General features: G+C 38.7%; 1 protein-coding gene across 1 annotated transcript in view; it reads right to left on the reverse strand.

Moving 5' to 3' along the window:
• Positions 1–25,451, reverse strand: part of CLNK (cytokine dependent hematopoietic cell linker) — a 97,522-nt gene that overhangs the window by 42,418 nt on the left and 29,653 nt on the right. Inside the window, exons 7-9 of the mRNA XM_063107419.1 lie at positions 20,202–20,247; positions 1,039–1,064; positions 796–815 (exon numbers count right to left, since the gene is read on the reverse strand). Coding sequence (XP_062963489.1) covers positions 796–815; positions 1,039–1,064; positions 20,202–20,247 — 92 coding nt within the window. The remainder of the gene's footprint in view (positions 1–795; positions 816–1,038; positions 1,065–20,201; positions 20,248–25,451) is intronic.

Below are 25,451 nucleotides of genomic sequence, written 5' to 3' on the forward strand. Positions count from 1 at the left end.
TTAGGAGTCCTGGGGAAGATATGGTAACAGCCTTCCACTCATCCAGACTGGAAGACCTGAGTTGTTAAAACTCCCCAAAGAAATGTGAAAGTGTTTGGAAGTCCTCAGTGGCCCATGTTATTCACCTGCTGACTCACTCACCCACCAAGTGTATCAGGCACTTGGGTAGATGCTGGAGACGCAGAGAGGAAAAGGACAGTCCTTGGCTCGAGATGCTTCCCTCCAGGAGGGAAGAGAGTGAAGTGAAGGAATGATCTTCAGAGAGTGTAACTACTGCTATGGCAGGACCCACAGCCTACTGAACTCCCAGGCCCAATACAGCATCAGAAGTGCCCAGCTCAGAGCCTTGGCAGTCAAGTCTGCTGTTTTTCCCTCCACATATGTGCATAAATAGAATAATATTTGTGTCTATATATGTATTGTGTACATATATGCACTTACATAAATATATATTTGTATATTATAAGTCTTTTGAGTACATATCTCAGTCCCAGATGAACCTGGGTATGCCAGATATTTACCCGTCTGGCAGGTTTCTGTCCTAAACAAAGGGTGAGAAAAAAAAAAAAAAAAAGGAATAGGGAAGAAATACATTCACCAAGAAATGATGAGTGAAGCTGTACTGAATGGATAACTACGGTGGAATGAATGATTAAATGGTTGAATGAAGCCTTGTTTAATCTTATTAACTCATATTTGTTTTTCAACAGCAAATGTGTGTGTTTCTTTTTTTCAAGTGCTGGCACAAATCATCAAAGTATATAACAAAACAAAACACTGCTTTAAATGTCTTACCGAGGAGGTGGTAAAGGAGTCTGCAAGAGAAAAGAGAATCAGAAATTAAGTTTATTGTTCTTTGAGCAGGGCCAATGCTCAACACTTTTTTTTTTTTTTTTGGTTTACAAATAGAAATTACAAATGCTGACCAAACTTCTAGGACATATTTTTCAAATGATATTTAAGCCTTTACATTGTCCCCATCTCTGTGCTTCTACAGGGAAGAGTGAGTAACAGGTGCATTTTAATGGCATCTCTTACCTTGTTCCCCTTGATGAATTTTTCTCCTAAAACATAAGAGAGAACACCAGTGAATTTATGGAAAATGTCATTAAGCACCATTTTGACATATGCTGAAATGGAAACCATTCCTATTTTTAATAATATTGATGATAACGTCAGCTCACATTTGTTGAGATTTTGTTAGGTGCTCAGCATCATGCTAAACTCTTTAGTTCTGTGGCCTTATTACATCTTCACCCCTGTTCTGTTAATGAAGAAACTGAGGCATGCGAAGTTATATACCTCACCTGCAGTCACCCAGCTAGTAAATGGAAGAATGAAGATTTCATTGCACGAGGTGTGATTCCTAAGGTCCTTTAGTAACCGCTGATTCCTGTTTAGAATTTATGATATATAAGGGCCGGCCCCATGGCTCACTCAGGAGAGTGCAGCGCTGGGAGTGTCAAGGCTCGGATCCTATATAGGGATGGCCAGTGCACTCACTGTGCCGAGGGTTGCGATCCCCTTACCAGTCAAAAAAAAAAAAAAAAAAAAGAATTTATGATATATAAATTACATAAATATTATAATATATATTATTATTAATCCAAGTTCCTGCCTAGTACCTTTATGAGATATCTCCCAGCAGAGGAAAATAGCATCACAGATTTTTCCAGGTAAAAGGTTTTTGACGACCTCTCCAACGCTTTTATATTGTGGGTGACAAAACTAAGGAAAAACTACATAGAACAATTTTTCAAGACCAAATAACCCTATAAAAAGTCCAAGTAGGTACTGGAACAGATATTTTCTGAGTTCTAGGCAGTATTATTTCCACAATTCAGTTCAATTCAAAGGTAATTACTGAACTGCTACTCTGAGCGAAGTATACTACCAGGCAGAGGGGGTAAAAAGACAAACACACAACGATCCTTCCCCACAAAGGACTCTGCTATATGCCAGGATGGTCTGTTTATAAGCTAAGTTCTAGGCTCTGGGGATGTGATGGTGAAGATGAGGGTGACTGTCTCTGTTGACATAGGGTTTATACCTAAGGGGTGTACATGCATTGAAATCATTAAGAAAAATTTGATGAGATTTTCATGTAGAGAAGGGTATGGTATTAAAGGAATATGTGGGAGACTTGTATTAGTCCAGGGTGTCAGAAAAAGCCTCCTTGAGGAAGCAATGTTCTCTTCTCTGTAAAAATGGGTGTGGTGTAATAAATGTTATTTTATAGGGTGGTGGGAAAAGTTAATGAGAAAACATGTCTGTTATTGTAGGAGATTCAAACTTCAACTGAAAACTGGCAGGATGGCTACACACCGTGCCTTGTCTCTTCATTTGTGAAACAGAGAGATTGGACTAAATCAGTGTTTTTTAACTATGCGTTGAAGAGCTCCCTGGACTGCCCTTGGACACCTCGAGGAACCTGGGGGCTGGGGGACTGGTGTCTGGCTCAACAACCCATGCCATGGGGGGGCTTTGCTTCCATCTGCTTCTCATTGGATGTCCTTTTAAGATTTCTTGATGAAAGGTCCAGGGGGCCCCAAGCCACACAGTAAAACACAACACAACCTGGGCTGGATGACTTCAACAGCTTTTCCGGGTCTAAGATAATTGCTTCACTGAATAAAATTACCATTCTCCCAGTTTGTTTTCATTTTTAAATGGGTAGGATAGACTTCTTTATATGCATCCATTCTGACTGCAAACAGAAGTAATAAGTGTTCCTGGCATTATAAAATCATGAGATATGACCTAGGACATAATTCAACAACAACGGCAATGTAGTTAATGTTAGATGTCTGGCTATTTAGATGATTTACCAAAATGCTGAGGCTACATGATGCTGCTGAAGGTACCAAATTAGAAAACATAGAATTAATTTCCCCTCATTTTATTGTTTATTGGATTTCAGATTTCCCTGGTGGATTATCCTGCTGCTGCTGTTGATGAATTTCCCAGAGAAAATAGATGTCAGCTTTCCAAGAGGTCTTCTTTCATAGCTCCCACTCTGTCTATGGGGAATCAATTCAATTCACTGGGGAAAAAATTCAATGAAGATGCTGAGTTCCTGAAATTCATTCATTTATTGTTTCAGAGATATCTGTCTGATTTGCTTTAGTGACTGTGAGTTTGTAAAAAAAATCTATCTTTCTTTTATTCGTTGACTTACAATTGAGCACAGAGCATGTGTCAGGCATGGATTCATTTTTAATATATCTATTGATGTAGGTGTTGGGAAATATAATACCAAAAAATAAAGTTGCTTTACCCATGTAACTTACATTCCAGTGGCAGGAGATAGAAAATAAATAGACAATCACAGGTGATGACAAGTGCTATAGAGAAAATGCAGCAGGTAAGGGGGATGGCCGGGGCATGAAGAGTGAGGGATGGGAGTGGGGCTACTAAGTTTTAGACGGCTTTGAGGAGGCATCTCTGCTTAGGCGATAAGATCAGAGGCCTGAGGAAAGTAAGGGAGCATGTCATGTGGATACCTGGGGGAGAGGATTCCTAAAGGAAGGAATGGCAAGTGCAAAGGTCCTGAGGCAGGATGAGCACAAGGAGAAGTAGGGCCAGAGAGGTGATGGTGGAGGTGAGAGAGTGCCCAGATCACAAAGGATCTTGAACACTGTGATAAGAACATTGTCTTAAATGTGGTGAGGTTTTTAAAACCACTTTATTCAGGTGTGATTGACAAATATAGAGCTTTACATGTTTAGTGTATACATCTTGATGAGTTTGGGGATAAGTATACACCTGTGAAACCACCACCACCATCGGGGCCATACACATATCCATCACCTCCCTAAGTGTCCTCCTGCCCTCTTTATTATTATTATAATTGTTTTAATTTTTAAATTAATATTATTATTTAAATTGTGCATGCTTATAGGTACAGTGTATTGTTTCAATATGTGCATATATTATATAATGATCTATGAGGGTAGGTAGCATAGCCATCACCTAAACATATCATTTATTTGTGGAGTTGACATTCAAGATTCTCTTTTCTAGCCATCTTGAAATACGTAATACAGTATTATTAGCTGTAGTCACCCTGGAGCACCAGAAGCTGTTCCTCCTGTCTCTCTGTGACTTTGCACCAGTGAGCCTCTCCTCCTCATCCCCCTTTCCTTGCCCCTCCCCAGCCTCTGCTCACCACTATCCCACTCTCTTCTTCCATGTGGAAACCTTTTGAGATTCCACTTAGAAATGAGACTATGCAATATTTGTCTTTCTGAGCCTGGCTTACTTCACACACATGCACACACACACACACACACACACACACACACACACACACACACACACACATTTTTCTTTTTGAAGAACACTTAACATGAAATCTACCTTCTTAGCAAATTTTAAGTATGCAGTACTGTATTGTTAGCTAAAGACACTATACTGTGTATTAATTCTCCAGGACCTATTTATCTTGCATAACTAAAACATATCCTTTAACGTTCACCGTCTCATTCCCCCCGCTCCTAGCCCCTGGCAACCACCATTCCACTCACTGCTTCTATGAGTTTGACTATTTTAAATTCCACATGTGAGATCATGCACTATGTGTCATATTGAAAAGTGGGGGATGATTACTTAAACTTCATGGGAACTCATGTGTGGAATAAGAGAGTTAATGCACTTCAAGGCACAGTTCTTATTGACCTTAAAGCACACCTGTAGTTACCACTATTGTTATGTAATGGACAATTAGAGGAAAATTGAAAATTTACCTTCCTGATGAAATACACGAATATTCTCAAATGCTATTTCCTCTCTGCCAAGCAAGAGGTCCCAAGCTGTGGCTCTTCAAGGTCTTCGAGTTTGAGCAAGAGGTTTTGACTTGGAGAAGGCTGGCACGATCGCCATCTGGTGGCCAGAAGTGTGATTGGCACCATCTGCCCAGAGGACTGTCTTACTTGCTTTCTCATTCGTTCTTTTTTTTAGTTTCTTTCATTTTTATCTCTCTCTCTCTCTGTCTCTCTCTCATGAATATTCATGAGATACAATGCGGATTGTCACCCCTCATGCGCATGATGTGAGGGCCAGATCCATACTGGAAGCATACCCATTACCACAAATTGCATTTGTACCCCATGTCCCTCACCCAATTATCTCCAACCTCCCTCTCCCTCCACCTTTCCCCCTCACTCCACTTTGTAGCCCAAGGAATGTTCTCTCCCTCTGAAAGACCAACACACTATTTCTTCCTTCTTTCTCTCTTAGTTCCCACATGTGAGTGAGCACATGCAGTATTTATCCCTTTGTGCTTTGCTTATCTCCCTCAACATAAGTTTCTCCAGGCTCATCCATGCTGTTGCAAATGGGAGTATTTCGTTCTTTCTTATGGAAGAGTAGTATTCCGTGGTCTATATGTACCACAGCTTCCTTATCCAATCATCCACTGAAGGACATTGAGGTTGGTTCCATGTCTTGGCTGTTGTACACAGAACTGTGATGAACACGGGAGTGCAGGTGTCCCTTTGACATGATGATTTCCATTCCTCTGGGTATATACCCAGAAGTGGGATTGTTGGATCATATGGAAAATCTATCTGTAGTTGTCTGATAAACCTCCATACTGTTTTCCATAGTGGTTGTACCAATTTATAGTCCCACCGACAGTGCAGTAGTGTTCCCTTCTCTCCACACCCTCACCAGCATTTGTTATTCACCATCTTTTTGATTCTATCCAGTCTAACTGGGGTGACGTAGTACCTCAATGTAGTTTTAATTTGCATTTCTCTGATGACTAGTGATGCTGAGCATTTTTTCATTTGTCTGTTGGCCATTTGTATGTCTTCCTTTGAAAAATGTCTATTCAGCTCCTTTGCCCATTTTTTAATTGAGTTATTTGGTTTTTTACTGTATAATTGCTTGAGTTCCTTATATATTCTGGATATTAATCCCTTGTCAGATGCATAATTAGCAAAAATTTTCTCCCACTCTGTAGGTTGTCATTTCACTCTGTTGATTGTTTCCTTTTCTGTGTAGAAACTTTTTAGTTTTGTTTGATATAGTCCCATTTGTTTATTTTTTTCTTTCGTTGTTTGTGCTTTTGGACTCATGTTCATAAAGCCCATTCCCAGACCTAGTTGCTGAAGTGTTTCACCTGTATTTTCCCTTAGTAGTTTTACAGTTTCAGGTCTTATACCTAAGTCTTTAATCCATTTTGAGTTGATTTTAGTGTATGGTGAGAGATGCACATCTAGTTTCATGCTTCTGCATATGAATATCCAGTTTTCCCAGCACCACTTGTTGAAGATCCAGTCTTTTCCCCAATGTAAATTTTTGTTGCCTTTGTCCAATATCAGATGGCTGTAAGCCTGAGGGGTGATTTCTGGGTTCTCGATTCTACTCCACTGGTCTTAATGTCTGTTTTTATACCAGTATCATGCTGTTTTGGTTACAATAGCTTTGTAGTATAATTTGAAGTCAGGTAGTGTTATGCCTCCAGCTTTATTTTTTTCCCCCAGGATTGCTTTGGCTATTCAGGGTCTTTTGTTGTTCCATATGAAAGGCAAGATTGTTTTTTCCATTTCTGTGAAGAATGTCACATTGGTATTTTGATGAGGATTGCATTGAATCTATTGATTGCTTTGGGTAGTATAGACATTTTCACAATGTTAATTCTTCCAATCCAAGAGCATGGAATATCTTTCCCTCTTTTTGTGTCTTCTTTAATTTCTTCCAGAAGTGCTTTGTAGTTCTCATTGTAGAGGTCTTTCACCTTCCTGGTTCAATCAATCCCTAGGTATTTCATTTTATTTTTTTTTGGGACAATTGTAAATGGGCTTACCTTCTTTATTTCTCTTTCTGTTAATTCATTATTTGAGTATATAAATGCAATTGATTTGGGGGCATTTATTTTGTATCCTGAAGTTATTAACCAGCTCTAGGAGTTTTTTGATAGAGTCTTTATGTTTTTTTCATATATAGTATCATGTCATCTGCAAATAGAGAAAGTTTGACTTCATTTTTTCCAATCTGGATTCCCTTTATTTCTTTCTCTTGCCTGACTGCTCTGGCTAGTACTTCTATGTTTTAGTCCGTTTTGTGTTGCTATAACAGAATACCTGAGATTGGGTAATTTATAATGAAGAGAGGTTTATTTGGCTTACAATTCTGGGACAGCTGCATCTGGCACGGGCCTCGGGCTGCTTCTGCTCATGGTGGAAAGTGGCAGGCTGCCAGCGGGTACAAGCAGATCACACGGCGAGAGAGGAAGCAAGAGAGAGACAGAGAGGAGGTGCCAGGGTCCTATAAACAGCAAGCTCTGGTGGGAATAGAGTGAGAACTCACTCATTAATACCCCCTCTCCCAGGGAGAGCATTAATCTATTCATGAGGGATCTGCCCCCAGGGCTCAATCAGTTTCCAACACTGCCACATTGGAGATCAAATTTCCACATGAGTTTCGGAGGGGACAACACATCCAAACTCCATCACTCTAGTACTGTGTTAAATAGAAGTGGTGAGAATGGACATCCTTGTCTTGTTCCTGTTCTTAAGGGAAAGGCCCTCAGTGGGCTTGTCATAAATGGCTTTTATTGTGTTGAGATATTTTCCTTTTATACCTAATTTGTTGAGAGTCTTTATCATGAAAGGATGTTGAATTTTGTCAAATGCTTTTTCAGCATCTATTGAGATAATCATATATTCTTTGTCCTTGAGTTTGTTGATTTGATGTATCATATTTATTGAATGTCATATGTTGAACCATTCTTGCATATCTGGGATGAATCCCACTTGATCATAGTGTATACTTTTAAAAATATGTTGTTGTATTCTGATTGCTAATATTTTGTTGAGGATTTTTGCATCTAGGTTCATCAAGAATATTGGCCCGCAATTTTCTTTTTTTGTTTTATCTTTATCTGGTTTTGCTATCAGAGTTATATTGGCCTCATAGAATGAGTTTGGGAGAGTAGCGTCTATTTCAATTGTTTGGAATAGTTTGAGGAGAACTGGTGTTAGCTTCTCTTTAAAAGTTTGATAGAATTCAGCTGTAAAACCATCCGGACCTGGACTTTTCTTAGTTGGAAGATTGCTAATTACCACTTCAATCTCCTTGCTTGTTATTGATCTGTTCAGGTTTTCTATCTCATCTTGGTTCAGTCTTGGTAGTTTGTATGTGTCCAGAAACTTATCCATGTATTCCAGATTTTCATATTTGTTGTCATACTGTTGTTTGTAATAGTCTCTAATGATTCTTTGTATTTCCGTGGTATTGGCTGTAATATCTCCCTTTTCATTTCTAATTTTTGTTATTTGGATCTTCTCTCCTTTTTTTTGTTAACCTAGCTAATGGTTTGTCTATTTTATTTATCTTCTCAAAAAACCAACTTTTGGTTTCATTGACCTTTTCTATTGTTTTTTAGATCTCAATTTCATTTAGTTCTGCTTTGATCTTCATTATTTCTTTCTGTCTACTACTTTTAGGTTTGGATTGTTGTTGTTTTTCAAGTTCTTTGAGGCATAGTGTTAGGTCATTTATTTGAAGTCTTTCTGTTCTCTTGATGTAAGCATTTATTGCAATAAATTTGCCTCTTAGTACTGCTTTTCCAGTATCCCACAGATTTTGGTATGATGTAGCTTTATTTTCATTAGTTTCTAGAAATTTTTTGATTTCCTGTTTAATTTCTTCTTGGACCTGTAGGTCATTCAGGAGCCTATTATTTAGTTTCCATGTATTTGTATAATTCCCAGAGTTTCTCTTATTATTAGTTTCCAATTTTAGTCCATTATGGTCTGAGAAGATACTTGGAATGATTTCAGTTTCTTAAAATTTGCTGAGACTAGATTTGTGACCTAATATGTGGTCTATCATGGAGAATGTTCCATGAGCTGATGAGAAGAAAGTATATTCTTTAGTTGTTAGGTGAAATGTTCTGTATATAACTTCCAGATCTAGTTGGCCTGAGGTGCAGATTAAATCCTGTGTCTCTTTATTGACTCGTTGCCTGGAAGACCTGTCCCATACGGAGAGAGGGGTGTTCAGATCACCCACTATTAATGTATTAGGGCCTCTTTCTTTCTTTAGTTCTAAGAGTGTTTGCTTTATATATCTGGGTGCTGCAGTATTGGGTGCATACATGTTTATGATTGTTATGTCTTCTAGCTGCATAGATCCCTCTATCATTATGTAGTGGCCTACTTTGTCTCTTTTTATGTTTTTTGGTTTAAAGTCTACTTTGTCTGATATAAGGATAGCTACTCCTGCTCGTTTTTGGTTTCCAACTGCATGGTATATCTTTCTCCATCCCTTCACTTTTAGTCTGTGAGTGTCTCTACAGGTGAGGTGGGTCTCTTGAAGACAGCATATACTTGGGTCTAGCTTTTTAATCCAATCAGTCAGTCTGTCTTTTGAATGGGGAATTTAGTCCATTCACATTTAGGGTAGTTATTGAGAAGTGTTCCTTAATTCCCATCATTTAATTGCTTTGTGTTTAGGTGGTTTAAATATCCTTTGATTATTATTTCCTCTTTTATTTCTCTTCTTCAATATTAGTTGGAAATTTAAGATGGCATGATTTAGCTTCTTTCTCTTTCTTGCTGGCATTTTTGTTTTAACAGTGGGTTTTGCTCTTTCTTGCATATTTGTGATAGTGGTCACCATTATTCAGATTCCAGATGAATGACTCCCTTGAGAATTTCTTGCAGGGCTGGTCATGTAGTGGTGAACTACCACAACTTTTGTTTGTTTGGGAAATACAGTATTTCTCCCTCATTTCTGAAGGAGAGCCTTGCTGGGTAAAGAATTCTTGGCTGGGAATGTATTTATTTATTTATTTATTTTAGTATTTTGAATATATCATTCCACTTTCTTCTGGCCTGTAGGGTTTTGGTTGAGAAGTCTGCTGTTAGTCTGATAGGGGTTCTCTTATAAGTGACCTGACACTTTTCTCTTGCTGCTTGTAGAATTCTCTCTTTGTCTCTGAGCTTTGGAAATTTACTATAATGTGTCTTGGGGAGGATCTTTTTGGCTTGAATTTGTTTGGGGACCTTTGAGTTTCCTGGATCTGAAGGTGTGTATCTCTCCCTATACCTGGGAATTTTTCTGTTACTATTTCCTTGAATAGATTTTCAATACTTTTTCCTTTCTCCTTCCCTTCTTGAATCCCCACAATTCAGATGTTAGAGCAGTTGAGGTTGTCTGCTATCGCTCTTAGATTTTCCTTATTATTTTTAATTCTTTTTTCATTTTTTATGTCTGCCTGAGTTATTTCAAAAAGACCATCTTCAAGCTCTGAAATTCTTTTTTCTGCTTGTTCTAGCCTGCTGCTCAGCTCTCAGTTGTGTTTTTTTTTTTTTTTATTTCACTGAGTGAATCTTTCATTTCTAGAAGTTCTGCTGCACTCTTTTTTAAGGTATTAATCTTTTTGCAGATTTCCTCCTTCATATTCTGGATATTTTTTCTTGTTTCATTGTGTTCTCTGATTGAGTCTTCCTTTATTTCTTCAAGTTTTCTTAAGATCATTGCTCAGAATTCTTTTTCAGACATTACAAGGATTCCCTGTTCCATGGAGTCTGACATTGGAGCATGCTGTATTCTTTTGGTGGTGTCATTTCTTCTTGTTTATTTGTAGTTCTAGTATTATTTCATTGATGTTTGGTCATTTGGTAGAGGGTTTGCTTCTTCTATTACACTGAGGTTGGCTGTGGAGGGCCCTGGTTGTTACTGTAGTGGTGAACTCTCTTTGCTTGACAGTAGGTGTGGTGGTGGTTACGTTAAACCACCTTGGGTCCTGTTCCAGTATCTGTGGTCAAAGAATGAGCCCCCAGTGCTATGCGGTTCTGCTGGGTTCACCTTGGTGGGTCAGGCCACACGGGCTGGCACTTCCCTCTGGGTCCAAGGAGTGGGGAGGAGTCGCCTCTGTCACACGGTTCTGCTGGGCTCACCTCGGTGGGTCAGGCCACTGCTTTCATCCTTAAGACAAGATAGATCTCACATCAGCTGCAAAAGTTATTGCTTTGGGGGACATGAGGTAGTGAGATGAACATAGCATGGCTGTAGAATCTGACGAAGCCGGGTTTGACTATTTCTTTGACTAGTTCCTCCACAAAACCATGAGGAAGTTGCCAACTTTATAGTGTTCTGTGATTTTAAAGCAAGGCCTCTTGGAGAAGGAGAAAATATTAAGAGACCTGTTTGCGGTGTGTTGGAGTGGGTTGCACCAACTTGCAAAAGTTGGTTGTTAAATTTTCAGAAATTGTGTAAGCTGGTTATTAAATACAGTCATTGTTACAAATAAATTATATAAATGTACACTTAGGTCAAAGCAAAGTCAATAAGTGCTCAAACAAATCACTTTCTAATTATTTTACTATTATTTCTGCTTATTTACCTCCATTGTATCTATGCGGAAATACTACAAAATGGTATCTCTTCCCAACTCCATGTTCACTAATCACATTGGTGGCTTGAAACCTGCCAAGGTGGGAGTATTTACACCATGGAAATTGGCAAATGCTACAAATCAGTGTTTGACTTATTGTTTGGTTGATTGTCTAGACTTAAAGTTCTGGAGAAAATGCTAATAAAGCAGATTAAATTTAAAAGTGTGTTGTGTCTTTAGCCATTATTTTATAAACAGTGAAAAACTGAGGAAATATACTTCCTGTATTTAAAAGCTATTATCCAACTCAGCTAAGAAGTTGTTCATGTCATTGTGTCAACTGTAGCCATAGTTTGGCTGCAGATACAAGAATTTGGCCAAAATCAGCAAAAGCATTTTGTGAGAATAAATTGGTTGTATGGAATTACAATAAAGAATATCATGTCTTTTACTAATATTTTTAAATTGTGTGCTTTATGTCCTTTTATCAGTAAAATTGATAATAACCTTATAAACTCTGCATATGCATACTTTTTTGCAGTGATACAGTTGTTAAACATTTATTACTGCTGTGGTCTAGTTTTGGTGCTACAACTAACAAGCTGAGTGACTTACTACAAATTGCTTGAACTCTCTGAGCTTTGGTATCTTGATCTGTGATTTAAAAGCTTTGGAAAAGAAGATATGTAGGGGCCTAGAATTTGTTTTTCGACAGAAGGGACAATGACACAGTACAGTGGTAACAAATGGGATCTTTGAAGTCATCAAGTTGGGTTCTAAGCCCACCTCTGTCACTTACTGAGTAATCTTGGACAAGTTGCTTAAATGCTGTGGGCTTAAGTTTCCATGTTTATAAAATGCAGATAAAACAATCTAGCTCCTTGGATTGTTATAATTAAATAAAATTGCCACAGATTGGATGCCTACCCCCCAACCTGACTGAGGCTTAATCCCCACTGTAACTGTTGAGGGTGGGAAATTCTATTATGGTAATTGCAAGGTGGAGCCTTGAAGAGGTGATTGGATTGTAGGACCTTGTAGTAGTGAATGGATTAATAATGGTGGTCAGGGGCATGGTTCTGAGGGCTTTGAAAAGAGAGTGAATGAGGAGGTTACTTTCTGCTCTACCATCTTGCAATGTAATACCCTGCCATTACTGAAGTCACCACCAAAGAAAGCCTTCGTCAGATGTGTTCCCTGGACTTTGGACTTCCTAGCCTCAGAAACTATAAGCAATCAATTCTGTTTTCTTATAAATTACTCAGTTCTGTTTATTTTGTTATAAGCAACAGAAATGAACTAATACAAACATGATATCTATTTTTCACTTAGCTATCATTCAATTTTTGCTAAATATGTGATACCCTTTATCTATGAAATACAATCACCAAAATCAACACTTTTAGAAACAGACCATTAGGATAATGTTCTGTAATTAGAGAAATAGACTTTGGACAAAATTGGATAGAACTTGGCCTCAATCACAGTACTTATTGTGCCTAAGAATTTTATGATATATGAAAGCAAACCATTAGGATTTCATTTCTGATGACTAATTATGGAAAAGTACATAGAAGCAACTTATCATCCACGTAGCTAGTAATGTATATTTGGCAAGGTCTGTTTGAGAAACCTCTCCAAGTCTGTTGAAACTTTCAGAAATTAATTGCAGTAATAAATTGCTGAAACCATTCTTTGGGTAGTGGTGGGGAGGGACTAAGTGAGGCAAAGCCAGGGATGTGGGAGGAACCTACCTGCTCCAACAGCTCCTCAAATAAGGTCAGAAAGTACCATTTCTTGGCAACATGTGCTTCAACAACTTTCATGTCAGAGTCAGAGAGGGATATGGGATAGAAACATGTTTCCAGAACAAGCCTCAAGGATCTTTTCTGCTGACCTTGGTGGACTAGGCAGGGTGAAGTGAAGGACAAAGACTGCAGGAGGGGGTGACAGGGACAGTGGGGTGGGTGGATTTCTTTGTATGACTCTTATCCATGGATTCACAAAATGCTGGAGACCATCGAGTTCTACTGTGTTTCTACACCTGGGATATTAAGGAGCAGCAGAAGAATACACTTTGCCTCCATTTAGAAGCAGAGACAGAGAAGGGGCCGGAAGCAGACTTCTCGACTTAGCCCTCCATTGGCCCCCACCTAATGGGAATGCGTGGCTAAGGTCACTCATTTGTCTAGAGGTCACACATTTGTCTACACCATTAAAATGGGCTGAATTGTGGAATTAATAGATATTTGCCATGCATCTACCATGTACCTGTCATGGTGCTATGTGTTTGCTGTAGGGAAAACCATGTTTCATAAACTGTGGTCTTTTTGATTGAGTCTTCTGGCTTATTTTTATACATTCATCTATAGCGGATTTATTTTGCGTACTAAAAAACAAACTAGACAGAGCATGTGATGGTTTCAGCCTACAGAGAGAGGGTCAGGAAAACATTCTAGTGCTGGGAGGAGGGCAGAAGGTAAATGAAGAAGCAAAGAATTCTAGGAGCCATTAGTTCAGTTCCATAGGCCTTTGCTGAGTGTCCACAATACGTCAATAACTGTGCCATAGGTTTTCTGTTGGTTGTCAGCTTTAAAGCAGACAAATATCTTATGATGTGGTTGCCTTTTTATAGGTGTGGGCACTTAAACTTAGACAGGTTAAGCTACTTGTTATAGGTCTCATATCTGGGGACTGAAAAATCTGTGATTTGAACCCAGAACTACTTGTCCCCAGGTCCAGCATTCATGCAACCACATGGCAGCTGCTTCTGAGTGTCAAAAATAAGTTTTCACTTCTCTGAAGTCGTGGTCTCACACCTTAGTCCCATGTCCCTTGCTCTGCGAGGTTGCCTGGGAGATACAATTCTGTCCCGAAGGCAGAATTAAGGATGCTCTTTTTTTCAGTTCTCGTGATACTTTTTCTAAGACTCACCAGACTGTGGGCTCCTCCAGACCTAAGGACTTATGTGACTCAGTGCCAGCTCAGTGCCCTGGCACAAAGTAATTTAAAACAAATTTAAATTACCTTCCACTTCAGCAGCTATTATACAGCATTGTAACTGTTGGTAAACAAGATATGATCCTTCTCTTTTTGGGGACTTATTTTCTGGTTGGGGAAATAGACATATAAACAGAGTGCTTGCTATGGGATGTAGGACTTATTGAACAACTAAAGAGCCAGCCTTAGTGCTGAGCACATAATAGGTGCTGAATGCTATTGGTTGAATTATGATGAAATTAGGTATAGATGGGTCCCAGTTTACCATGGTTTGACTTCACGACTTTTTGACTTTACGATGGTGCGAAAGCCACATGCATTCAGTAGAGACTATGCTTTGAGCACCCATACAGCCATTCCGTCGTTCACTTTCAGTACAGTATTTAATAAATTTCATGAGATATTCAACCCTTTATTATAAAACAGGTTCCTTGTTAGATGATTTTGCCCAAATGTAGGCTAATGTAAGTGTTCTGGCCATGTTTAAGCTTGGTGAGGCTAAGCTATGATGGTCAAGTGCATTGAATGCATTTTTGGCTTCATGATATTTTTGACTTACAGAGAGTTTGTTGGTCGTAACCCATCACCAGCTGAGGAGCATCTGTATATTTCACCTGTTTGCCAGCTTTTCTCCTGCTTGGAAATCCTCTTCCCTCCCTTCCCATTCAAGCAATTTTTGACATGCCACTTGATGCTTACTACTAGTGGCTTTTATCAATATTGTGATGGAGGATATGGAATTAGAAAAAATAGGCATGGAGGGGAGAAGATAAGCTTGTCACTTTCCACCATTCTCCAGGGACTGGCCGGGAGAGAAGGGGAGAATACGAAGGGATGGAAGTGAGTTACGTACACGAGGTTTCTGTATATGCAGCTTTCATAGGTTGGGGAACATCTGCCCCAAACCACGGATCATTTATAACACCCCAAAAATGACCCTTAATGGAGCATGTACTGTGAACCTAGACCTGAACATCGTGCAGGAGTCAGTCTAGACTTTCCTGAAGGGAGTTCTAAGGAGGACAGGCCCAAGAACATGATGATCCGAGAAAGAGCAGGTTCCACGGACACTTGAGCTGTGATTTCTCCATGTCCTGTCCCCTCTTGGAGATCCACAGTGCTCTGAAAAGCTGGGCAGCAAAGGGATCTATCCACTTGTGTTTAACTCAGTGTTTCTCCAGGTTAGTGCATCCAGAGACCCCTTTCATTTAATATGACTCTCAACATCTTGCACAATTATTTAGTGTCACTGTAGTTTGTGCTGCTTAGAGCAAGAAGCAATGGGAAGAAGTGGCAGGAAGGAGAGCTGTTCCTTCCAATGAGCTGACAGTGAACAGCTGGGTCTGTTCAAGGTGGGTGGGCTGCCTGCGAGAGCCCTTGGCCTGCTCGAGCACCTGTGAGAGAGGCTGGGCCTCAGCTACAAGGCGAGGGCTGCAGGATGGAGATTCTGCTCTTTTAAAACTCTCGATTAAATAAACAAAATATCCCTTCCATCCTGCTGGCATGCATGGGAGACATGCAGGCACAGAAGTCGCAGTTTGCCCAGTTTTGAAAGTCCTGCCTCTCAGGACCTCTCAGTCCAGTGCAAACTTGGATGGTTGAGCCTAGTTAACATGTGGAATTACATAGAAAAAAAAGGTTATTTTTATTATGCATACATATTAAGCGATTTTGAAATGATTTTGTGGGAAGGAGCATATTTTGTCTATGTAAAGACAGTTCTTGCCCATTGAAATTGTTTTAGGAAATTGGGTCTTTATTGGGGAATTATTATTTGAAAGATAAAGATTTTCTTGAAATTCTTTTATCAAATACCTGGCTTTTAATTCTTCTCCTGTTTGTGTCTGCCTTGTATTTCTTTATTGAAAAATGCATTTGTTACATCAAGTAGTTATCAGATGCCCTTCCTTTTCTCTGAACCTTATTATTTTCCCTGTGTGGTGGTGAGACAAAATACTGTTCTGTGGTCCCATTAATGAGTGATTTTACAAAGTTTATAGCGTTAGCTTTGAACCCAGTATTACATCAATACCTCTGTTGCTTTTGAGACATGGGTTGTGGCTGAAATAAATGTAAATCTAAAATAGTGAGGGAATAATCTGAAATTTATTTCTGATGAACTTTGTGACCTAAGGCTTGTTATTTTTGTTAATTAATCTGGAGGATACTAAATTCCAGTATTATTGTATGTTTTGTGTTGCCATGTTCTGCCACTAGGGGGTAATATCACCTGTGAATTCCTGTGTTTGGCACTTAACTGTGTTTGGATGAATGGGTTATCAGAGAACTAGAGGGGAATTTTCAGAATAAATTTTCTACACTAGCAAATACAGTAAAACTCTGGAAACATTAGCATAGTTGAATAAACACCGTTTCTGGTCTCGGCGCTGACTGCTTGCTGGCTGACCTCCAGCAAGCCACTCCCCTTGCTAAATCTTCTGTAAGATGAGGGAGTTGAATTAGATTAACTCTAAACTTATTTCTGACTCTAATTTGTTTGTCATCTAAATTTGTCTAAAAGCAAAGTACTATAAAGATCTTTTGATGGCATTTTGTGGAATTCTATTTTGCTTCTTTCAACCAAGCTTGTGTTTCTGTATATACATGTTCAGTCTTCTATGCATAATTCTCTTTTTCTTTTCTTGGATGGTTTATTGTATTTCTTTATAAATTCATTCTTGTATGTGGTATGCTTGTCGCCTCAAAGGAAATTGGTTTAGAGTTTGTGCTTGGTTCACATCTAGGACAAAGAAAAATGCGTTTTAGCCTTCTTCATTCTCAGCTTTGATTTCTCTAGGAAGCAAACCCACATGAAATTTGAAAATTATAGCTATCCCCCCACCTGAAAACGAGATCATTTCTTCTGGATCTGTGGTTAATGCTAGTGGTTCATCACAAACAACTTACACTGTGAACACTTTGCCTCTAAATAAACTTTACCCACTTTTAGGACTGAAAAAGAAAAAAAAAAAAAAGTCAAGCTTCAGGGAAGATAAGTTCTTAAAATCTGACAGTTTCCAGATAATGTCAGAATATGATTGCAAGAAAAATTACATAAAATGTACATTAACATAAATCTATAACTGCTCAACTTGATGAAAAATATCACCATAAAATTCTGCCATTACTGAACCAACCAGTATGTTTTTTCTATGACATTTTGTGAGAAGGAATAAATTATCTGAGAATGTGTTTGCATCAAAAATACAGAATTTTGTAATAAACACATAAATCATTCAAGCATTTTCCAGCAAGACGCCTGATCCTAAAAATGGGGGCATTCATATTAATTTCCTCCTTCCAGCCTCCTTTTCTGTGTAGCACCCTAGAGCTCTAGGTGCTGATGGAGAACCATCAATTATGGAAGGGTAGGAAAAAAAGATGTAAAGAAAACTACTCTTATTGGAGAAGTCTTCCACGTACCTGTCCTCACTCCCAACAAGCCTCAACTCCTGTGAGCCTTGCTTTCACTGAGGTCCTCTCTGCAGTTATAGTCTCAGTTTAATGGGCCTACATTAAAAAACAGCCATATTTTTATAACTATGGTACTCGTATATCAGCCAACATCTCCTATAAAATAAACAGCTCTAACTTAACCCTGAAAGGTATGTCCTGTTGCTTTCCCTGAGAAATTGGTTTGCTTTTTTATTATGGCAAATTATTATGACATAAAGGAACTTGATATTTCTCTTTTATTTATTTATTTGGCAGCTTGCCTGTATGGGGATCCAAACCCATGACCTTGGTGTTACAAGGCTGCACTCGAACCAACTGAACTAACAGGCTGGCCCTCACAATAAAGGAACTTGATTCTCTCTTTGCTTAGACTACCAGGAAGCTCACAGGCAAATTAGCAGTTTAATTTTAATAGAATTTAGTGATGTGTGTGCCTGAGGATCCTAAATTTTATTTTTATTTTGATTATATCACCTATCTATATTTTCTTCTATTTTACTGCTCTAGTTTTTATTAACTATTCCAGTTTTTTTCTGAACTGAGGCAAAGTGTAGATAAAATACAGATAGATGGATAAGAAGACATATCAATTTGTGGGATAATAGTCAACGAAGCTTCTGTAGTCAAAGAAGTGAGGGTGAATGTCCACAGTGAGCTATAAAAAAGGCAGCAATTGTGAAATCCATTTCTGGTTTCTCCCCAGCACTCATTTCTCAGTGGATGTTTACAAAGCATGCTTTTATGACATTTGTGTATCAAATGATCATGGTGTGGTCTGTGCTTTTGGCCCCTTTCTCTGCCAAGAGGAGGGAAAATACTTTCTCTACATGACCCACCTGGTGTTTCTAAGAACTGAAATACATCCGTTGGTAGAGAAGAGCCTTGTATTGAGTGCAGTGTCCATCGAAGATATTGCCATTTTTAAGGACTAACGAGGCACTGATGTGACAGCTCCCCTGTGTCTTGGGGTTTAGGAGAGGGACGGAAGGCAGACAGACAGGAGGCCACGAGGCTGTGTGGGATGCAGGTGAGCAAGAGACAGGGAGTGTTGTCCTTTCCATCCTCTCTCTGCTAATGCAGCTGAAGGAAGTAGACATAAAGGCCTGCTCACTCCACATGTTAAATGAGGAAAGCACAGCTCAGAAAGGTTGGGTGTCTCACTTAAGGTCCCGCAGCAAGGGAGTGGCAGAGCCTGGTTTCACCTCCTCCTGTGTGCACTTCCTGCTGTGGTTTCTTCCGTTGGCCTTCAGCCTTGTCCTGTGGCACTCTGCTCCCTGTCTCGGAGGCTGACCAGTATGGATGTGAACAGAAGGCCCTGCCGTCTTGTTTCTGGTTTGGTCCAGCAATTGAGAAGCCCGAGCAGGAGGTAAGAGGAGGTTGGAGAGAGAGGTCAGGTATTGACTCCCTCAGCCCCCTCCCTGTGAGGTCTGCCTGGGCTGGTGGTGTCCCTCGACCAATAGTCCAATGGTCATTGTTCCTGTCAAGGGGGTGTGCTCCTCGTGGTTTTCAGTGACTGTCTTCTCATCCCTTTGGGTCTGCAGTAGTGACAGCCCTACTGCTTCTAGTGACAGTTCCTGTCTCATTCCTTGTTTGTGTCTGACAGCCCACACACCTCAGTAAATAGTTTCTTTGTGATAAACTTCCTTAAATTACTCTAATCTGAGTGTGCCATCTATTTCTTGTTGGGACCCTAACTGTTGCACTTTCCCATTAAAGAAGAAGTGGTGTTAGTAATACATCACAGAATAAAGCATTAGACAAATAAAGGGCGAATTTGTTATGTTTCAATTATTGGCAAGTGTAAATCACAGGATTGTCATATTTTCCAACTGGACATTGTAAGAGGAGATGGGGCACAGGGGGAAATGATGAGAAGCTATAATGGATGCGATCCAATTAAATTTCTTTGGCTGTCCTCCATTTATGCTTCTAGTGCTAGTGAAATTGATTATTTGCTTTTAGGCTCATTCCTCTATTTTCATCTTCAAATTGAGTTGTTTTGCCTAAAGCTTTAAAATCTGTTTTTAAATTAATTAATCAACATTTTGAAATAAGATTTCTATCTTGTGATTTTTCTGGGGGTATGCTTAGAGAAATAACATAGTTATATAGTTAATGCAATCCATATGTTTCAAAACAATTCCTTTCCAAAATCACACAACTTGAAATACGCGCTTTTGATATCAATTTCTTCATCAATAAGGTAAGATCTGATAAAAAAGCATTAGGTGTGTGGGACTCTTTCTAAAATTAGGTAGTTATTTCCTGAGGGGTAATGCAATAGATCACCTTATTTAAGATAACCCATGACTACAAACAAAAACGCAAGAGGATCTTGGAAGCAAAGTAGGTTTTCTCATACTTGTATTTCCAGCTTTTTGTGACATCACTTTACCTTTAACATGTGGGCTTCTGATGTCCTTGGAAATGGGTTTGTCCACCTGTAGAAGACAATGTAGCACCATTATCTCTTAAATTGTGACTATGACACCATCTTATGTCTTGTCACTATCTATGGTTAGATCCCCAAGGATAAGGGCAAAATTACCTGGACTCACCATTCTTAGAGACTTCCATACACGTATGGGTGTAGTCAATGTACCCATATGTGCACCACTGCCAGCAAAGGGTGCAGTGGCCTAGGTGGTATTTGGTATAAAAATACTTGGGTTTGAGATCCAACTCTGCCTCTTATTTCTGTGAAACGTTGGAAAAGGCATTTAGCATATTATGAGCTTCAGATATCTCATCTTTATAATAGAGAAAATATTTAGTCAATTCATGTTACTGGGTTATTATGAAGATCAACACACATGATCAGGTACATGAAAGTGATCAAACACTCAGATCAGCGTGTGGCCTCGTGTGAAACCTGGGTTGGGATTCCACCTGCATCATGCACTGGCTATGAGAACATGGCCATAGGACAAGGTCGACCAACCTTGTGAGGTTCAAATTCCTCATGTGGGAAAGGGGGACACCTAGGACAAGGGGTGTCACCAATCATGCTGAATGCAGGTGTCATTCATTACTAATATTATTACAGACATTGTGAGCTACTAAGAGCTGTACAATTGGAAGACATGAGGGTGAGGAGATGATGATGTTATAAAGGTGTCTTTGAAAACCTTTAAGAAAGATGAGCAGCAGTTTAGGGCAAGGTAGTTGCAACCAACATGAAGAGTCTAGATAATAACTGGCCTTTGTGAGGATTATTGAAGATCCATTTCACAGATAGTTTAATCACAACATAAACGTGCAGAACTAATAAGAAGCAACTTCTGGGAATGATGTCGTAACAAAAAAGGATAATCTGCTTGCCATAAAAATCTGATTATTCAAACATCTATTACAAAAGTAAAACTCCCTCTTTATCTGAATTGAGGCCAAGCCCTTATTTAATTTATAAGACAATCTCCCTCCTGGCCAACACTTTGCTCAAGCCTTCCCTACCCTTTTTTTCACATGATTTCATCTGACGTGTAAAAGTTTTCAGAATCAACATGCAATTGCTTATGATAAAAAACCCCTGACAAATAGAGCTGGGGAAGGCCATGAAGGGAGCAGTTCTCATGCATGCATGCCTGATAACAACAAATATCACCAAAAGCTTTGCAAAGCCACAACCTTTCACAGAGCCATTGTAACCTTAATAAAAAAGTACTTTGCAAGGATATCTGCTCAGCAACGGCCTGTCCAAACTCAGACTGGCGTCACCCTTGTTATTCATTCTTGTAGCCAAGAATAATTATCCCCAAACTATTGCGTAATTCTCCATTATTTTTTCTTCAAAACCCTTTGTCTTCCTTTACCTCCCTGAATATGCACATAGTTCACTACAGCATGTGTATTCACACTGTAATGCCCTGTTCCCAAATAAATACCATTTTCTTGTAGAGAGCCTCTCTCTTTTTGTTATTTAGGTTGACAGACTTAAAATGTTGAGATTGTAGTTACAAACTCATCTAGCTAAAGAAGAAATTTGTTTTTAATAGGAAGCTACAAAGATAATGTGAAGGAATATAAAGAAATAAGAATGGAGGCTTAAATTCTGGCATAGTTGTTTTAGAAAAATCAAATGAGAATTATATTTCCTAAAAAAGAAAAAAGTTCTACTCATGGAGGCTTACCTACATATAAAGGAGGATTATCAGTGATTTTTAGGGAAAGGAAAGGTAAACTTCTTTGCTGAGCATTCTCTACTCCTTTGTAACTACACCAGAAATTGTGTCTTCAGCCACTGGTCCAATCACTCTGAAATCTTTATTGTTCCCTGAACGTGCTTTAGGCTCCAGTGATCAGGGTCCTGAAATGCCCTCCTTTCTGTCCAGTGTCCCCCTGTGGGGCTGCAGATTAGTAGCAGAGGAGAACTTTGAAGTCAAGCCTGCAAAAGTATTCTGTGTGAACAGAAATGAAACTGGGGAGAGACTGGGTCTCTTTTCCTATTAAATAGCTATTAATTTTTGAAGATTGAGTTCAAATTATTGAAAGTTTGTTCATTTCCATCCTGTTAACATCTATCAAGAACCTCTTGCATAAGGCTCTGTGCTATGTACTGGGGCTAAAATAGTCCCTGTCCTCATAGAATATTTATCGGCTGATCGCTTTGTGCTGGGCACGGTGCTCTCTATGTATTATCACAACAGCAATGAGATTTTATAGGTAAGACAATGAAGGCTCAGAGAGAGTGAGTAACTGACCCAAAGGCACAGAGCTTGTAAAACTGGAGCTATCAAAATGGGGATGATAATGTTCATCTTGCAAGGTTATTTTAAGGATTAAATATCATTCATTCTTTCAGTTCAATCTCTACCAAGAAAAGCTTTTTTAAAAAAAAATTTAATTTTTAAGATTTTTTTTACATCCCTTATCCTGCTGTAATTAGTCTTTCAAAATACTTATCACTTGCCATATTGTCTATTATTTAATTGTTTATTATTGGTTTCCTTCCATGAGTCTATAAATTTCATCAGAGCAGGGCATTGGTCGTTGACTGATAAGTCCCCAGAGTGTATAATTGTGCCTGATCCTGGCAGGCACGAAGACACAGTCCTTGAATGAATTTGTTGAGCCAATGATTGAAGTGTTTAGTTCAGTGCCTGTGTAAAGAGAAAGTGTTTGATATTTCATTTCTCATCTTGCTCCCTCAATTTCCATCAGATATATTCTGTGTAAATGGCATGGCTTGGTAAAATCTGTAGTGTCTTTCTCTTGTTCATATTAACCAAAGCCCTCGAGATAGACAAGATGAACATATAATACACAAGGAACAATGTGAATATTCAAAAGTATGTTTATTTACACTCCCTAACAAATGTGGTACAAACTGAAAAACAAAACAAAACAAAACAAAAAACAGTGAACCCCTCCCCCCTTTAAAAAGAAATTATGATTAAAAAAGTAATAGCCAGTTTTGGTGAGAGTTCAGTGAGGTGGACATTCCCATATAGGACTTCTGGGAAGGTAAATTGAAACAATTTTTCATTAGGAAATTTCACAATATATACCAAAAGACCTTAAATGTTTTTACTTAATGGTGTAGTACAATAATTAAAAATTCCATAATGGGGTATGCTGTTTCTATAAAAAAGTATGCATATGAGTGTTTGTTTAATCACACAGAAAATTATTTTATAACCAGAACTTAATGTGAAAAGAAAAGAAAACCAGGTATATACCACACAACTAGACCTCCTTGGTATGACATATATCTGCACAGAAAATACTGATATGAAATGCACTAAAATGTTATGGCTGATAACCCTGCAAACCCAGGAGTGAGTAATTTATATTTTAGGTATTTCTATATTAAGAAAATTAAATGTTGGCAATTGTTTTACTAAAAATGAAATTCTATATATGTCTATAAAAATAAAATTCTACAAATATTTGCAAAATATGCATCCAACAAAGGATTACTATTCAGAATATATGAGGAACTCAAACAACTTAATAGTAAAAAAACAAGTAACCAGATTAAAAAATGGGCAAAGGAGCTGAACAGGCATTTCTCAAAGGAAGTCATATGAATGGCCAACAGACACATGAAAAAATGCTCAACATCACTAAGCATCCAGGAAATGCAAATCAAAACCACACTGAGATAGTGTCTCACTCCAGTTATACAGGCTATTATCAAAAAGACAGAGAATGGGGCTGGCCCATGGCTCACTTGGGAGAGTGTGGTGCTGAAAAAGACAGAGAATGACAAATGCCAGTGAGGATGCAGAGAAAGTGGAACCCTCCTAGGCTGTTGGTGGGACTGTAATTATGCACAGATATTATGGAAAATGGTGTGGAGGTTCCTCAAACAGCTACAGATAGAACTGCCATATGATCCGGCTATCCCACTGCTGGTTACATACCCAAAGGAATGGAAATTATCATGTTGAAGGGACATCTGTATTCCCATGTTTATTGCAGCTCTATTTTCAATAGGCAAGAGTTGGCAGTAACCTAAATGCCCATCATCAGATGAGTGGATATGGAAACTGTGGTACATCTACACAATGGAATACTACTCTGCTATAAAAAAGAATGAAATACTGCCCTTTGCAGCAACATAGATGAATTTAGAAAAAATTGTGTTAAGTGAAATAACCCAGGCACAGAGAGAGAAATACTACTTGTCCTCACTTATATGTGGGAGCTAATAGAGAAAGAAAGAGAGAGAGAGAGAGAGAGAGAGAGAGAGAGAGAGAGAGAGAGAGAGAGAGAGAGAGAGAGAGAGAGAGAGAGAGAGAGAGAGAGAGAGAGAGAGAAAGACAACAAACACAATAATACATTGAACATTTTATGAGAAGCAAACAGAACTGAAGTTGCTGGGGGTGGGAAAGGAGGAGAGGGAAGGGGGAAAGGGAGGAATTGGTAAAGGGCCACAAAAATCGATTACATTACATAATGATGAATATACTAATTATCCTGATTTGAACATCACATACTGCATACTGTTATTGATATTCAATGCTGTACCCCACAGATATGTACAACAAACTATGTCCCAATAAAAAATAATAATAATTGTATTGGATTGAATTATGTACCCCCCCAAACACACTGAAGCTTGAATTGTGTCCCCAAATTTTATGTATTAGAAACTTAGCCCCCACTGTGACTGTTAAGAGGGTGGGAAATCTTATTATGGTAATTGAAAGGTGGAGCCTTGAAGAGGTGATTGGATTGTAGGACCGTGCAGTAGTGAATGGTTTAAAATGGTGGTCAGGGGTGTGGTTCTGAGGGCTTTAAAAGAAGCCCCTTCTCTTTCTCTCTAGCTCTCTCTGCTTCCACCATCTTGCAATGTGAGACCCCTGGGTCAAAGTCGCCACCACCAGATGGACTTTGAACTTCCCAGCCTCAGAAACTGTAAGCAATAAATTTCATTTTTCTTTATAAATCACCCAGTTTCAGGTATTTTGTTATAAGCAACAGAAATAGACTAATACAATAATGATGTTTTTTTAAAAAGTAGAATAAACTTAATGAAATAAAAAAATAAAATTCTATATAGAGCATTTGCATTTATGAGGTATTTTTATAAAATTACCTTTTGTGGCCTCCAAACAGACTTTTGAAATAAGCATGGTAGGGATTTTTATTCCCCTTTTGTGAATGAAGTTACAAACAGGCTCAGAGAAGTTGTGTGAGC

Source organism: Cynocephalus volans, chromosome 9 (genome assembly GCF_027409185.1).
Source record: "Cynocephalus volans isolate mCynVol1 chromosome 9, mCynVol1.pri, whole genome shotgun sequence".
NCBI lineage: Eukaryota > Metazoa > Chordata > Mammalia > Dermoptera > Cynocephalidae > Cynocephalus > Cynocephalus volans.